The sequence below is a fragment of the Antechinus flavipes genome, chromosome 1 (assembly GCF_016432865.1).
Source record: "Antechinus flavipes isolate AdamAnt ecotype Samford, QLD, Australia chromosome 1, AdamAnt_v2, whole genome shotgun sequence".
NCBI classification, from domain to species: Eukaryota; Metazoa; Chordata; class Mammalia; order Dasyuromorphia; family Dasyuridae; genus Antechinus; species Antechinus flavipes.
This window is the reverse complement of record NC_067398.1, coordinates 248,216,553-248,230,351: the sequence shown is the minus strand read 5'-3', so window position 1 is coordinate 248,230,351 and position 13,799 is coordinate 248,216,553. Positions and strand designations below refer to the sequence as shown.

Sequence of the window (13,799 nt, the reverse complement as noted above, 5' to 3'; positions counted from 1 at the left end):
ATTCTTAGGATGTCACCTAGCTTATTAGTAGGCGTGGTACAGATAAGCTTTATGAAACCCTCTTATCAGTTTATTTCTATTGCCCAAAAGAACCATTCTCCACGATTTTAATCAGTTTCACTCACAATCCAAACTGAGTCAGTTCTATTATGATTGGTCTATATGCCACATGGAAAGTAAAACTCACTCCATTAGTTTTGATTGTTACCTTTGGCTAAAAAATTTTGGAGGAGCAGAATACTAGCATCAGCCCTCAGAAACATATGGATAGATTCCTAAAAGGGGAATGTTTGGTTTTGGGTCAGGCTGAGTTGGCACTACCCACTGTCTCAAGAAGGCACTTAGGGTAACACCCAAGTTAACAGCCCAACAAGAAAAATGCACAGGGACAGGTTTTTTAATACTAAACTATTTTAGTTAAAGTATATATATGTATATACTTTATATATATATAAAAGGCTCATCCAGCTTGGTGAGAGAAGCAGTTTACCAGAGATCCAGGAAGAAATCTGTTAGGAACCCTTATCATAAACTAGCCAAGTTAATATTTAATCACAAAAAAAAAAAAAATTTAATCACAAATTTTTTTTCTTTGTATAAAATGAATGATAAGTGAAGTAACTAATCCTCTTAAGACAATTTCCACACGTTACATGTGACTATTGTATATCTAGGAGGCTGGTACCTTTCTATTCTTCCTTTAGTAAAGATGCTTGCTATTTCAGAAATCTTTGGCTGACAGTCAAAAATGTCACTATGTAAAAATCAAGTATGTATGCCACTCTGGTCAGAATTTTTCCTTTTGTAATTTCTCATGGACCAGCTGTAGAATAACAACAGTTTTTGAGTTTAGGCGTAGGAAAAAGATTAACTAGTAAACTATCCAGTTTAGTATTTTCACGCATATGTATGTACAAAACAAGAACTAAAAACTGGTTTTTTTTTGGATTTTGGAGGGATTTTGTTGCCCGCACACAGTTCACATACAACAAACAGTAAGTCTTATAGTAAGGAACACATAAAAACCCTGCCATCCTGCATTGTGCACTGGACCAGACATTTTAGGAGGCAAGAAAAGTAATAGTTGATCATGCTACAATTTTGAGATGAGTCACAATGATGTCCCTGTTTATAGTTTGTAGGCTGAATACATATTGGGAGCCAGTGGCACCTACCCACTTTATAAGCCCTGTTTTTTTGTTTTTTTTCCCATATACTGTGATTTCTTCTGCATGGTGTAATACTGAGTAAATAATGCAACATGAAAAGCAGATATCCAAACTATCATGACTTGCTGGATTCCCACTTTCTAGGAGCATTATCAAGCAGAACCTGCCTGACAAAGCCTTGATACAGACAGGCAGATATGTAGAGCAGTTCTAGAACAAAAAATCTTAGGAAGGAGAGGCGCTTGAGCTGATTTTCTTAGTTATCTCTATATCTGATTTGGCAACCAGAAACCGTAGCTTCTTTCCCCCTGATCGGATCAAGTCCACAGCACTGAAAGAGAACAACAGAGTTCTTATTAGGTTGTAACTGTAAATGAGGCTACAAGTAAAATGGATGGTATGTATGGCAGTCTAGGAAAAAAAAAATCACGGGGAGATTTGTGAAGCTTTTCCCACTACTGACAAAATATTTTTATCAAAAACTATTATGTATTACTTTCTATATATACTTTACCCATCATCATCATCCTCCAAGGATTATGGAAGTTCATACAAAATTGGCTTTTTAAGTTTTTATCCTTGTTTTTTAATCAAAGGTGTTTTTTTTTTTCTTGACATTTTTTTGCTTAATATGTTAGGAAAGGCCTTTGAGAAACAGAAAAGCTAAGAAATTGATTGCTGATCCTTTTGTCTTTCCCTTGAAATAGGACATTTTACCGGAACAAAACACATACCACATATGTCCCTGTTGATTCAACTCGTCTAGCACTTAGTTCTAGATACACTTCCCTGTTATGTATTTGTTCAGCTGTCTTTCTAGTTCCAAAAATAGGATTTAAAATTTACCCCAATTACATTTTCTTTAGTTGGGTTTGGCTCATCAGTCTAACTTCCCACCGAACATCTTCCCTTAACAATCATCTAATACTTCTACTTCACCAAAAAAGAGACCCATTTGCTAAAGTTTTTTTTTTTTTTTTAATCTCTGTTCATTCAGACAGCTTTCTATTTCCAATCCTGAATGAAAAGGTAATCCTTGCTGTAAAGAGCTGAAACTCTTGAGTTCATGCACTGAGGTTCAGACAACTGAGCACTTAAGGTTAATTACTTATTGGAACAATACTCTATTAGCATATGCTTGGAAAATGGCCCGCCCCATTATATTCTGTGCTGGCTTGATCTGTGGGTGTATACAGAGAATGGGAGGAGGGATTAAAGGGTGGAGTAACACAAGCCAGAGTGACTTCTGGCTGGGAGAGGAAGAATAGAGGTGTGGAGATTCCTGTGGCCATTCCTCTCACTTCGACAAAGAATAAAGACCAAGGACTTTTGCTTATCCTGATTCTGGCTGATTCTAAAGTATCCAGGGTGCTAACTCGGTCCCCACACCTTGCCAATTTGGATAGCAGTTACTTCATTCCTCCTATTTTCATGTCATCTGAAAATTTAATAAGCATGTTAATCATCTGCTTCTTCATCCAAGTTACAGACATGTATTTGTGACAGATATCCTGAACCTAAGCCCTAGTCTACGTAGTAGAATAAATGCTCATGATAGAGCAGTAATTTCTGAAATGCATTGCTTTTAAAAGTAAAAAACAAACAAACAAAAAAAAAAGACTTGGAAATAATTCCATTATATCTGTAGTTCTGACACAGGCAACTTTAAAAGTTGGAAGAGATCTTAGAAGGCTAATTTGAGTACACTAAGGAGTAGAAATTTTGTGACATGTTTCTGACTTCAAATTTAGTTCTCTTAATCCTTTATATTACCATGGTTCCCTTCTTGCATATCTAAGAAAACATGTTGCAGCTAAAGTATCACCATTTTGCTGCCTAGGGTGAGCAAGCCTAGATTTCCAGCTGAAAAACCATGACCCTGAGGATTTTTTTTTCCTCCTAGAATACCCAAATAAGAAATGAGAGTAGAGTGGGAAAGCCACTAAAAAACTCACAAAGTCACTTCAGCAGTATGTAACCATATTAAGGGACGCATAAGAGAGAAGAACTTATGATACTTTATCTCTTCCTTGCCTCTCTCTTCTAAACGTTATCTATGTGAATCTGGCTTCTTCAATTTCATTTAACTGAAATTTCCCTCTTCAAAGTTACCAGGGATTTCTTAATTGCTCATTCCAGTGGACTTCTCTTAATTCCAATCTTTCTTGCCCTCACTCTGTCATTGGACTCTGATCACTTCCCAGATGCTCTCTAGGCTTATATGATACTGATCTCTCCTATTCTCCCACCTGTCTGACAGTTTCCTAGTCTTCTGACTTCATATTATGTCCCCTACCATAGGTGTCCCCCAAAGCTCTGTCCTAACTCTATTTATACTATCTATGATAGAAATTCATAGATTCATTTATTATTTCTAGGCAGAAGATTCTTAAGATTGACATATCCTGTCCCAAGTCGCTCTCTAGAAACACAGTTCCATATTACCAACTGGATTTTGGACATCTCCAATTGGATTTCCCAGAGGAAACAAACTTAGCATGTCCAAAATAGACATCATTGTCTTTCTTCTTCTAAACTTCACTAGTACTATTGAGAGTTCTGTTAACTTTCCATTTAACCAGACTTATCACCTCAGAGGCTCTGACCAATTTTCCTCATACATATCCAATTCCTTGCCAAATCTTGCTTCTCACTTCACAGTGTCTTGCCTAGACTTTTGGAATAGTCTTCTGTTGCTTTCTCTGCCTCAAGTGTTTCTACACTCCAATCCTTTTTTCTTCTTAGTGGTCAAGATTTTTTTTTAAAGCCTAAATCTGACCATGGCTTTAAGGTGTCATGAAGAATTGGACACGAATGAAACAACTGATTTAACAAATATCATGGCATGCTCCTGTCCAATGAGCTACCTATAGGATGAAATATAAACTCTTCTGTTTGGCACTTAAAGCTCTTCATTACCAGTTTCTCTTTGAAGCTTTCCAGTCTTAGTACACTTTACTCCCTCCACGCACGCTATAATCTACCTCCACAGGCTTATTTGCAATTGCTTGAACATCTCCCATTTCCTTACCTTGGCATTGGCTATCCCATATGTCTTTTTTGCTTTTCCGGACTTCCTTTAAGACTCAGTTCAATCCCACTGTCTGCAAATGGCCTCTCCTGGCCCCCATCTGCTCCCAGCTTACCTTTTATCATACTTGATATATGTTTTCTGCACACCTACTTATTGACATGCTGCCCTCCCCATTAGGCCATCCATTTCTGAGGACAGGGATTGTTTTTGTTTTCCTTTGTATGCCCAATGCTCACAAAGCAGTGGCTGGTATACAGTAAGCACTTAATAATGCTTATGGACAGATATACTAGGGTCAGAACTATCTCACCTTGGATTCTAAGGTCTACTTATTATTGTTGTTCCCTTGCCTTAAAAAAGGCTAATTCTGCCTGCATCCTAATTGAGCCTTCTTGCTTTTCATTCAAAAATTTTTTTTTTGCCTTGTCCATTTTTCTGTTGACAAAAGAGCCGCCATGAAGAGATGAGCACCCAAAACTAGAGAAGACATGTTGGATTACCACACCCGTTCTGAAGTCCAGATAAAGTGTTTATACAAGTTTTTCTATATAAGTTTCTACCTCTGATAATCAGTGCCAATCAAACTGGTGCCATTCACTGCGAGAATCCGATCTCCTAAGGAAAGTCTCCCATCAGAGGCCGCTGGACTGTCTTGGATCAAGGTTCGGATGTAGATCCCGGGAGCATTCAGAGGAGTGTGCTGTAAAAGATCAGAGTTCACCCCAGCACCGCACCCAGCAGGGAGCTATGTGTGCACGAGAACACCACCTGCCTGGAATCCTCACTTCTAGAAAATAGCAACATTCTCATGTAAGCTAATGCTGTGGTTCTCACAGCCGTGCAACCAGTACATGGTGAGATACCTCCTTCTGTAGGATCATCTCCAGGAAGAGAGTGGGAAGCAGGGTGGCACAGCAAACAGAGAGCTGGCTTTGGATATGTGAACCAACCAACTTTAAGATTTTTAACCTTTGTTGGAATCTTTACAAACTGTTAAGTCATTAGAGTTGATAGAGACAATAATTATCTAATTTAGCATGGTTCAGTATCACTGATCTGATCTTAGAAGGAGAGGTTTTGGGCCAGAACCTGAAACAAGGTACTAAGTAGAACTAATTGATACAATGCTTGTGTTCACACCAGTTCACAAGTATGGGAGATTCACAAAGTAAACTTTGTAACTTTGTGAATTCACACCTCCCTTAGGTGTGCCTCCAGAAGGAGGAGTCAACCTTTGGGACATCATATATAAAGAGGCTCTTAGCTTCGGGTTAGAGAGAGTTCAGCTAAATTAGATTGGAGAAGAGCACTCTGGTGCAGACACAGAGCACTCTGGGAGATTGAGAGCCAGAAGCCCTCGTTTGGAGGCAAGACAGATTCAACTTGGAGCTGAATTGGAGGCTGAAGAAAGCAGAGGCAGAAGCAAAGGACAACATTGCAAGAGCTCTTAGAACCAAGCAGAGAGATAGGCCTCAACTAACCGGACTATATTGGAGGCGATAAAAGATCTGAATTTTTATCACCTGGCTGCATTTGGGGTAATTATTGATCTGAACTGAAACTAAGGCTGCTTCCAGAAAACCTCCCCCGAGAAACCTGCTTTCTCCCAGAGAGAACCATCATTATATTATAAATTAAAGAAGAAAAACACCACAAACCTTCATAACAGTTGCCAATATCCACTGGGAAAGTGGATACTCATCAAGGATTTCTTATACCAATAAAAAAGTACAGGTCTGGGCCAACAACAGTATAAGCTTTAAGAAGGAGAGCAAAGAAGTTTTCCAGAATTTTCAAATATCCCAATTAATAAGGATAACTGGAGGTTTGGTTTAATCAGAGTGGAAGATATACAAACAGTATAGAATTTCTTCTAAGTTCTCTTCCACAAAAATACTATAGTGGTAACAACTCAATAGTTTTAAGTGTGAGTTTAATTTTTTTCCATTTTTACCTCCACAGACTAATAAGCAACCAATCATTTCCTTAGTACCTCTTCCTCTTCAGACTAAAATAATTCTTAACATGAAGGTATGACCATAAAATAATAATAATAATAATAATAATAATAATAATGATATTGTTCCCTACATCACGCATACTTAATATTTTTAACAAATCATAAGGTTATAAATCTCTCAGACCTGAAACAAGTAACCCTTGGAATTGTCTAGGACGTGAAAGAAACACATCCAAGAGTCTCCATCAGGCCTACCTCTTTAAGGTCGTATACAAGCCAGAAGGTAGTAGCTAGGATTAATTGCCTCTGATTCACTTACCAGCCCATCTATCAGACCCATCCCCAGCCCAATGGGTCCTTTTTCCAATTCCACCACAAAGGCATAACAGAAGTCATCAGTAGCTGAACTGCGGCTGGAGGAAGCAGGGGTAGGATAATCAAAGGGGGTGGGAGAATCTCCTGTATAACCAAGAAAAGATGGCTTCACTGAAAAGCAACAGCACATTTGAACGTGAAGATAAGAAAATTCTATATACAAGCATATAAATAACAGATCTTATGGACTATTAGTCAATTAACTATACAAAAATCATAAGATAAAAAATACAGTAAACTGGATGATTCTCCAGGCTCCTCATTTCTCCCACCTTTTGGCTATCTCTGACCCTCAATGCCTTCTCTAGAGACTGATCAAAGACAATGGGATGCTAACAGTTATTATCACCACTAAAATAACAAGTTACATATAATATCTCAGGTGGATGGGATGTCCCACTATTACTTACTCCTTCCACATGTTTGATTTATTTACTCTAATTAGCAACTTAATTCTGGCTACCCACAAGCAGAGCTATTCATCCTTTAGGGAATTTATTGTGCTTAGGAAATTCAGTTATTCTGGAGATTGTTTTCTCTAGTTGCTTTGCCTTGGGAAGGGAAGAGCCCATTTTAATTTAAAATTCAATCTACATTGAGGATTGCCTTTATGGTGTTCAGCCCATACAAGTTGCCAGTGCTTTTTAGGTATTATTATCACAGAGCTAGCCCCATCCCTTTTCCCCTCCTCTCCCCTCCCCATGTCCCCAGACTGTCCTCTCTCTTATGAAGTTTCCAGATATTAATAAGCAGTTAACATTGTTAGATTTTGTTACTTCTTTGTCTCAACCTTTGCAGAATCTCAGAGCTGGAAGAGATTTCACTGGCTATCTTATTCCACTTGAACTTTGCAATTCTTGTAAATCTGGTCATTTGGTCATAGAATTAAAAAATTCTAGTGGGAGTCAATTTCTACTTCTTCAGATTCCCATTCCACTTTAGATCAGTTACAACTGTGAGGGAGTTTCCTTACATCAATCCTCAATCTACTCCAATACAGCAATGGTGTCAAACTCTCACAGAAATGGATCCCTGTGAACCACATGCTGACTTAGAAAATCACGAATTAACATTAATGTTGTATTTTTTAAACATTTTTCATTATTTTTTAATCTGGTTATAGTCTGGAAATTTAACCCCTCTTCTGGTTTTAACAGAAAATTTAACTTAATTTTTTGTGTGTACAGACATCCACACATACTATATCACCTCATCAAAAAATGTGGTTCATTTTTTTCACTACCTAATAGAACTATCTAGGAATCCAAGAAATTTAACCCCTCTTCTGGTTTTAAGCTATCATTCCTCAATCTCCCCAGGAGGCCAATCTTTCTTACATATCACAATCCTTAAAACTCTTGAAGAGTACTCTTGTGCTCTTTTCAACTCTCCTTCAGACTAAACAGCCCCAGTTCCTTCAACTTATCTTTTATGTGAAATGGTCTGTAGATCTCTTGGTTTCCATCTTGCCCATTTCTGTGCATATTTCAGCTTGCCTTTGTCCTTACCAAAACACAATACCCAGAACTGAAGATCCTTTTTTCTCCATATGTGATTTGATTAGAGTCCATACTAAAACTGCTATGGAAATGATGATAGTTTTTTTATTGTCTGTTATTAATTTTGGGGTTTGTTGCTTTTGCTTCTAAGCCTTCTCCTGTGTATGGGGGTTTAAGTCTTATGATTAGTGGGGGTTTGGGTTGTGCTATTGTTGTGAGTTTAAATAGTACTTTTTTGGGGTTGATTGTATTTTTGATTTATTTGGGGAGGAATACTGGTGGTATTTGGTTATACTGTGGCTATGGCTACTGAGGAGTATCCGGAGAGTTGGGTGGGGAATTTGATGGCTTTTAGCATGTTGTTATTAACTTTATTAATGGAAGTAGTTTGATTTATGATATCTGGTAGGGTTGAGGTTATTACAGCTATTGAGTTATTTGATTCGTTGGGTAATTATTGTATGGGTCAGGATTGAAATGGGGTGTCTTTATTCTATTTGTATTGCCATTTGATTAAGGCATCATCCTTCATCTTCCTCAAAGCAGAATACCACTAGCATTATGCACTCATGTCACATTTTTTAGCTCACTGTTGAACTATTACTCCACTGAAAATGATCCCAGATTTTTTTCATAGGAAATGTTGATTATCTAGCCCAAAGCTTCTTAAACTGTGGGTTGTGATCCAACACGGAGTCATGTAATTGAATGTGGGGGTTGCAAAATTATGATTCATTATCAGCAAATGTTTGATTTGTCTGCCTATTTTATATACCTATAAACCTAGAGTCATGTAAAAATTTCTTGGGAAGAAAAGGGTTGTGAAAGAAAGAAGTTTAAGAAGCCTCGATCTAGTCCTTCCGCCATTCTATATTTGTGAGATTCTTTGGTATTCAATGTAACATTTATCTCTCCTCTAAACTTTTTAAAATCCACCCTCCCCAAATCTAAGGTAAATGGCAGATCATGCCCAGTGTCTTCCCCTTTTTAGAAAATATGGTCGAGTGGTCATTTATTTATTCCTAAGATTATCACTCCTAGTTCTGTAACCAGGGGGATCCTCTCTACTGGTCAGAATCAGGCCCAGAGGAGTTCATTTCATTACTTCCTCCATATGGATAAACTTATTCAGTCAGATCATGAATACTCTGCTTTTGGTACAAGGAGTATTTTAGAACATATTTGTCCTACCCTTTCTCTATATCCAGGTTAAGTATGTGATTTGTCTCCTTAACTCCTTATGTATTTCTTTCAGTGATTATACAGTTTCCTTCACTGAGAATATTATTTTTATGTCTTCTTCCACTGATTCTTACCCAGATGTTCCCCATCACAGTCCCTATGAAGTAAAAATTTCTTTTTTTGGGGGGGGGTTTATAATCTAGAGTTCATATTCTGTTTATAACTTTGCTTTCAGAAAGAAAGAAACAGAACTAATTAGTCCAAGAAACTCAGGTTTTCCTTTCTGGTTCTGAAAAAATATTACACATTCTTCTACCCCCATGAGACATTTGGCTAATGTGAATGAACTCGGGTTACAGAGACCCTCAATGACATCTAAAGGCTCAGGGTAGTCAGCTCATTTTAACTTAATTTTTTGTGTGTACAAACATCCACACATACTATATCATCTCACCAAAAAATGTGGCAGGTACCAGTTTATTTTTTTCCCTACCTAATAGAACTATCTAGGAATCCAAGAAAACTCTGGGAATATTTACAGTTGGAGGTGATAAACAAAATGCTCAATGTGCACACCGAGATGTCTATAACTGATAAATTAAACGGAATCCCTGAAAGCGAGACTGTCTTTGGAAAACTCTCTTTACCAAGATTAACACTTCCTCCTCTGTATTATGACATAGAGCTCAGTAATAAGGTAAAGCCAAAAGCCCCAACTTCCCTGGAAACAATCTTTTTCCCTTAAGTTCCATGAGTGGAAAAAATTGTTTCTTGTTTTAACAGGGTGGGTGGGTCTAATGGAAACTTTGGTACAATTGTTTGTTTAAGGAATTGAGAACTACCAAGGCCCTCAGCCAGAGGGCCTCCCGTACCTTCCTGTGCCGTGATCTGAGCAGTAAGGCCATTCCTCTTCAGCTCATGCAGGGGTTTTTCACAGCTGCCACTGGGCTGGAGAGAATCCTGACTTCTGGGATCAAAGTTGAGTGGTGTATTGGGAGGGGTCAACAGACAGGAAGAATCCCCTTGAGATAGGTTCATCTTAGAACTGTTCCTGCCCATGCTGTTTTGAGGCTTTAGCTTCTCCAGAAGAGGGGTTCTACCAGGGGACTGTGCTCGGGAAACCCCGCTGGTAAGGACAGACAGAGTTTTGGCCTCTCCAACTGCCCTGGCCACCGTGCCCACCGAATGCTTTGAATCCAGGTGGTCCCCAGCATCCTTAGAAGTTACTAGACTATTTGGACTCTCTGAGTTCCCTTCAAGAATAGTGTGATGCAAACCCTGAAGAAGAAAAGATAAAGAATAGGTCAATTCTATCATAAGTTTAAGATTAAAAAAATAAAATAAAATAAATATCAGGAAGCATAAAACAATAAAAGTGTTTTTTATTTGTTTGTCTTTTTTTTGTGAAAGTAAGGCTGAGAAAAGAGAATAAAGGAACACCAGGCCACAGGTATGTGAAGGCCATCTCACCCTTCTAAGAACACAATGGGATGGCCAGACATAGCCTGATTGAGAAATTCCCAGAACCTAAAGCCATAGGCCTTAAATTGTGGATATTCCATCATGGATATTTTACCAAAAGCAACAAAACCAACAACTTTTCTTATGGAGAACCCACCAAGGTTACCTTTAGATTTTCTGGTTCAGGGCCTCTGGCATGGGAGGATTTGCTCTGTAGGCTCCACAGGAAATGGCGGATGTAAAGAAGGTGCCGGTAAATATTATCATCCAAACATTCTACCTCCAAGTCTACTTTGAACCCTCCACTTGGCAGAACAATGGGTGGGTGATTATCATAAGATTCTAGGACATCCTCTGTAAAAAGAAAATTAGCAAAGTCCAAGTTAATTGCCTCAGCAACATCACATCAATTGCCTTTTGCTTTCTGCCATCTGTTTTCCATAGTATACTACATTTTTCTGTTTATTTTTTTGGGAAATGAATGATTCTTGGTAGAATGATAGGCAAAATAAGCAATTTGAGCTAAGAGTTCATTATCACAGATAAGACCAACTGCTAAGGAATGAATAGTTCCCTAACCTACCTACTATCCATAAAAACGGGACAAATAAGAGATGAAAAGGAATCTTATAGATTTAACAATAATTTATCAAGCACCTTTCTTGTATGAAAACAGTATGGTAGATGGGAAGATAAAAAGTTTAAATAAAAAATGGTCTTTGCCTTCAGCCCAACCCATACCTACTCAAAAGAGCTCCCCATCAAAATTAGTAACTACAAAGCTTGCTGAAAGTTGCAGGGCAGCACAAAGGCATATCTGAAGACAAATCTCATGCAATTCTGAATTCCTAGATTTTCCCTAGGCTCAACTCTGAGGATCCATATTTCCCTAACTAGATCAAAACTAAGCTGAAAGATGGGACTGCTAAATACCACTTGTCACATGAAAGAGAAGCAAAAGGAATGCTATTTCTTAAGCTGATCTCAGACTTTTTCTTATTGACATTTTCTTTTTAGACTACCTTTGTTTCCCAATATATCCCTCTCCTTCAAAAAAAAAAAAAAAAAAAGCTATCCCTTATAAAATAGAAGAAAAAAATAAAGAAAAAATTCCAGCAAAAGTAGTCAAAACATTAAATCTGACAGAATAGGCCTTCCTTAACCAAAGTCTCATATACCAAAATTTGTTTAATCATAATCTAATCATGGGTATTTATCAACTAATAATCACTTAAAAACTATATATTATATGTCTTGTACTTTGCCCCGGGCACATAATTACAAAGAATTAAACAATGTCCATTCTTAAGAAACTTGATTTCCATTTCTTTGCAATCATGAAAGGCACTGCCCTAAACATTTTGGTGTATACTTGTTTTTTTTTTTTGGGGGAATTCCAATCTCTGAGAGGATGATGACTTCTCAGTGAGATTTCTAAATTGAAGAATATTTATTTTTTTGTTACCTTTATATCATAATTTCATGCTGTCTTCCAAAATTGTTTAATAAGATATCAATTTACACCTTTATCAATAGGGCATTAATATGCCTATCTACATCCCCTCCAGCACTGACTAGGGCCCCCTTGTTTAGCCTTCAAGCATTTGTTGGGTGTGAGGTTGAGCATTAAAAACTTTTGTGCTGGTTCTTCTGCTATACAGATACTTTTCCATTTCTCATCAAAAAAAATAGTCAGGCACTCACCTGTCTTGAAGGCTTTGGGTCTATCTTCATCTAAAGGCTCCCAAGCAGTCACAGAACCAATGTCAGATGCTAGCTGGTATTGAGTCAACAACCGATGCAGCTGAGCAGGGCTCAATTCTGGAAACTGAGTCCTTAAGGATGACCAAGTCATCTGAGTGATAAAAGGAAGCTCTAAGAGTCAAGGCCTCAAAATGGTATGAGGGAACCAGGGTATTAAAACAACAAGGGATATATCAGCATTTATTTGTTACCTTATGATTTTATAAGCAGGGCATTCATTCTTGGGAGAAGGGTTAATTATCAGAAGAGATCAAATAACACAAATGTGAGCAGCTGGCCACAACACCCATCCAAAAGACTTTTTTCTATGTAGTACACTGCATTAACTAATGTGGCTGTGTGCCTAAGAGGTGGAGGGGTGGGAAAGTATTCAATGTACATTTACTTAAGACAATGTCCTATACTGAGCAAATAGAAAAGGCTAGTTTCGAGTATTTTATTTTCTGAGTGTCTTAGAGAAATGTGGTCTAATTAATTTTTTATAAGTATTTGCAAGGCTTATTTTATAATGTTCTGAATGTTAAACTAGCTATTTTGGAGCAGCAATCCCATGCCATTTCTATAGATAAAATTTCCATTTAGTAATTAGCTGAGAAAAACTGCCTAACATATTTGATTTGTAAAGTCATCCAGCATTTTGGTTTTAGTTGAGGATGGTTTTTTGTAAAATTGCCCACCTCTCCAGAGTATGTTAACATTTTACTACCAAACTAAAAAAACTATTAATTTATTCATACTAGTATTCTTCAAGGCATTAAATCTGACAGAATAGGCCTTCCTTAACCAAAGTCTAAAAACATTTCTGTGACATGCTACTTATAAAGCTGTTTTAGGTCTTGATGGCCCTTTATACATAAGAATCTAAGCCAATGATCCAACTATTTTAAAAACAACAACAAAAGAAAAACAAAAACCCTAAGTCTTTTAAGAGTGACAATAAAACAAACTCCAAATACCAGACAACATGCCTCTACATCATCCTCTGTACCTACCTGTATCAGCTGGGCACTGGGCGTGGCCAAAAGGTTTACTGTGCAGGAAAGCTTCTTGAAGAATTGCTCTGCCAGTGGCCCAAAACCCATACTCTGTGCCCATTCCAAGAGCTGCCGTAAGCGAGCACAAACCTGTACCCCTTTTGGCCAGTGGAAGCAACTCAGTGTAGGTCCTGTGGGAGGAGAAATAAGTGAAATACTTGACTCTGGGAGCTGGGGAAAAAGTCCTAGGTTTGTGGGGAGAAATAAAAAGACACAAATTCTCCTTCCCCTAATACTCCCTCCTCCCTAGTCACCCTTCTGCTGAGAAAGCATTATTCTGTTCCACCTGACTACCCCTTTCCTTAGTGTGAAGTTCTTAAA

At 37.8% G+C, this 13,799-nt stretch overlaps 1 protein-coding gene across 1 annotated transcript in view; it reads right to left on the bottom strand.

The window, feature by feature from the left end:
• Nucleotides 1–21: 21 nt before the first annotated feature.
• RADIL (Rap associating with DIL domain) overlaps nt 22–13,799 on the bottom strand; it is a 102,398-nt gene continuing 88,620 nt past the window's right edge. The window contains exons 9-15 of the mRNA XM_052000074.1: nt 13,437–13,609; nt 12,385–12,535; nt 10,847–11,034; nt 10,092–10,497; nt 6,483–6,622; nt 4,764–4,903; nt 22–1,500 (exon numbers count right to left, since the gene is read on the bottom strand). Coding sequence (XP_051856034.1) covers nt 1,395–1,500; nt 4,764–4,903; nt 6,483–6,622; nt 10,092–10,497; nt 10,847–11,034; nt 12,385–12,535; nt 13,437–13,609 — 1,304 coding nt within the window. The 3' untranslated portion in view covers nt 22–1,394. The remainder of the gene's footprint in view (nt 1,501–4,763; nt 4,904–6,482; nt 6,623–10,091; nt 10,498–10,846; nt 11,035–12,384; nt 12,536–13,436; nt 13,610–13,799) is intronic.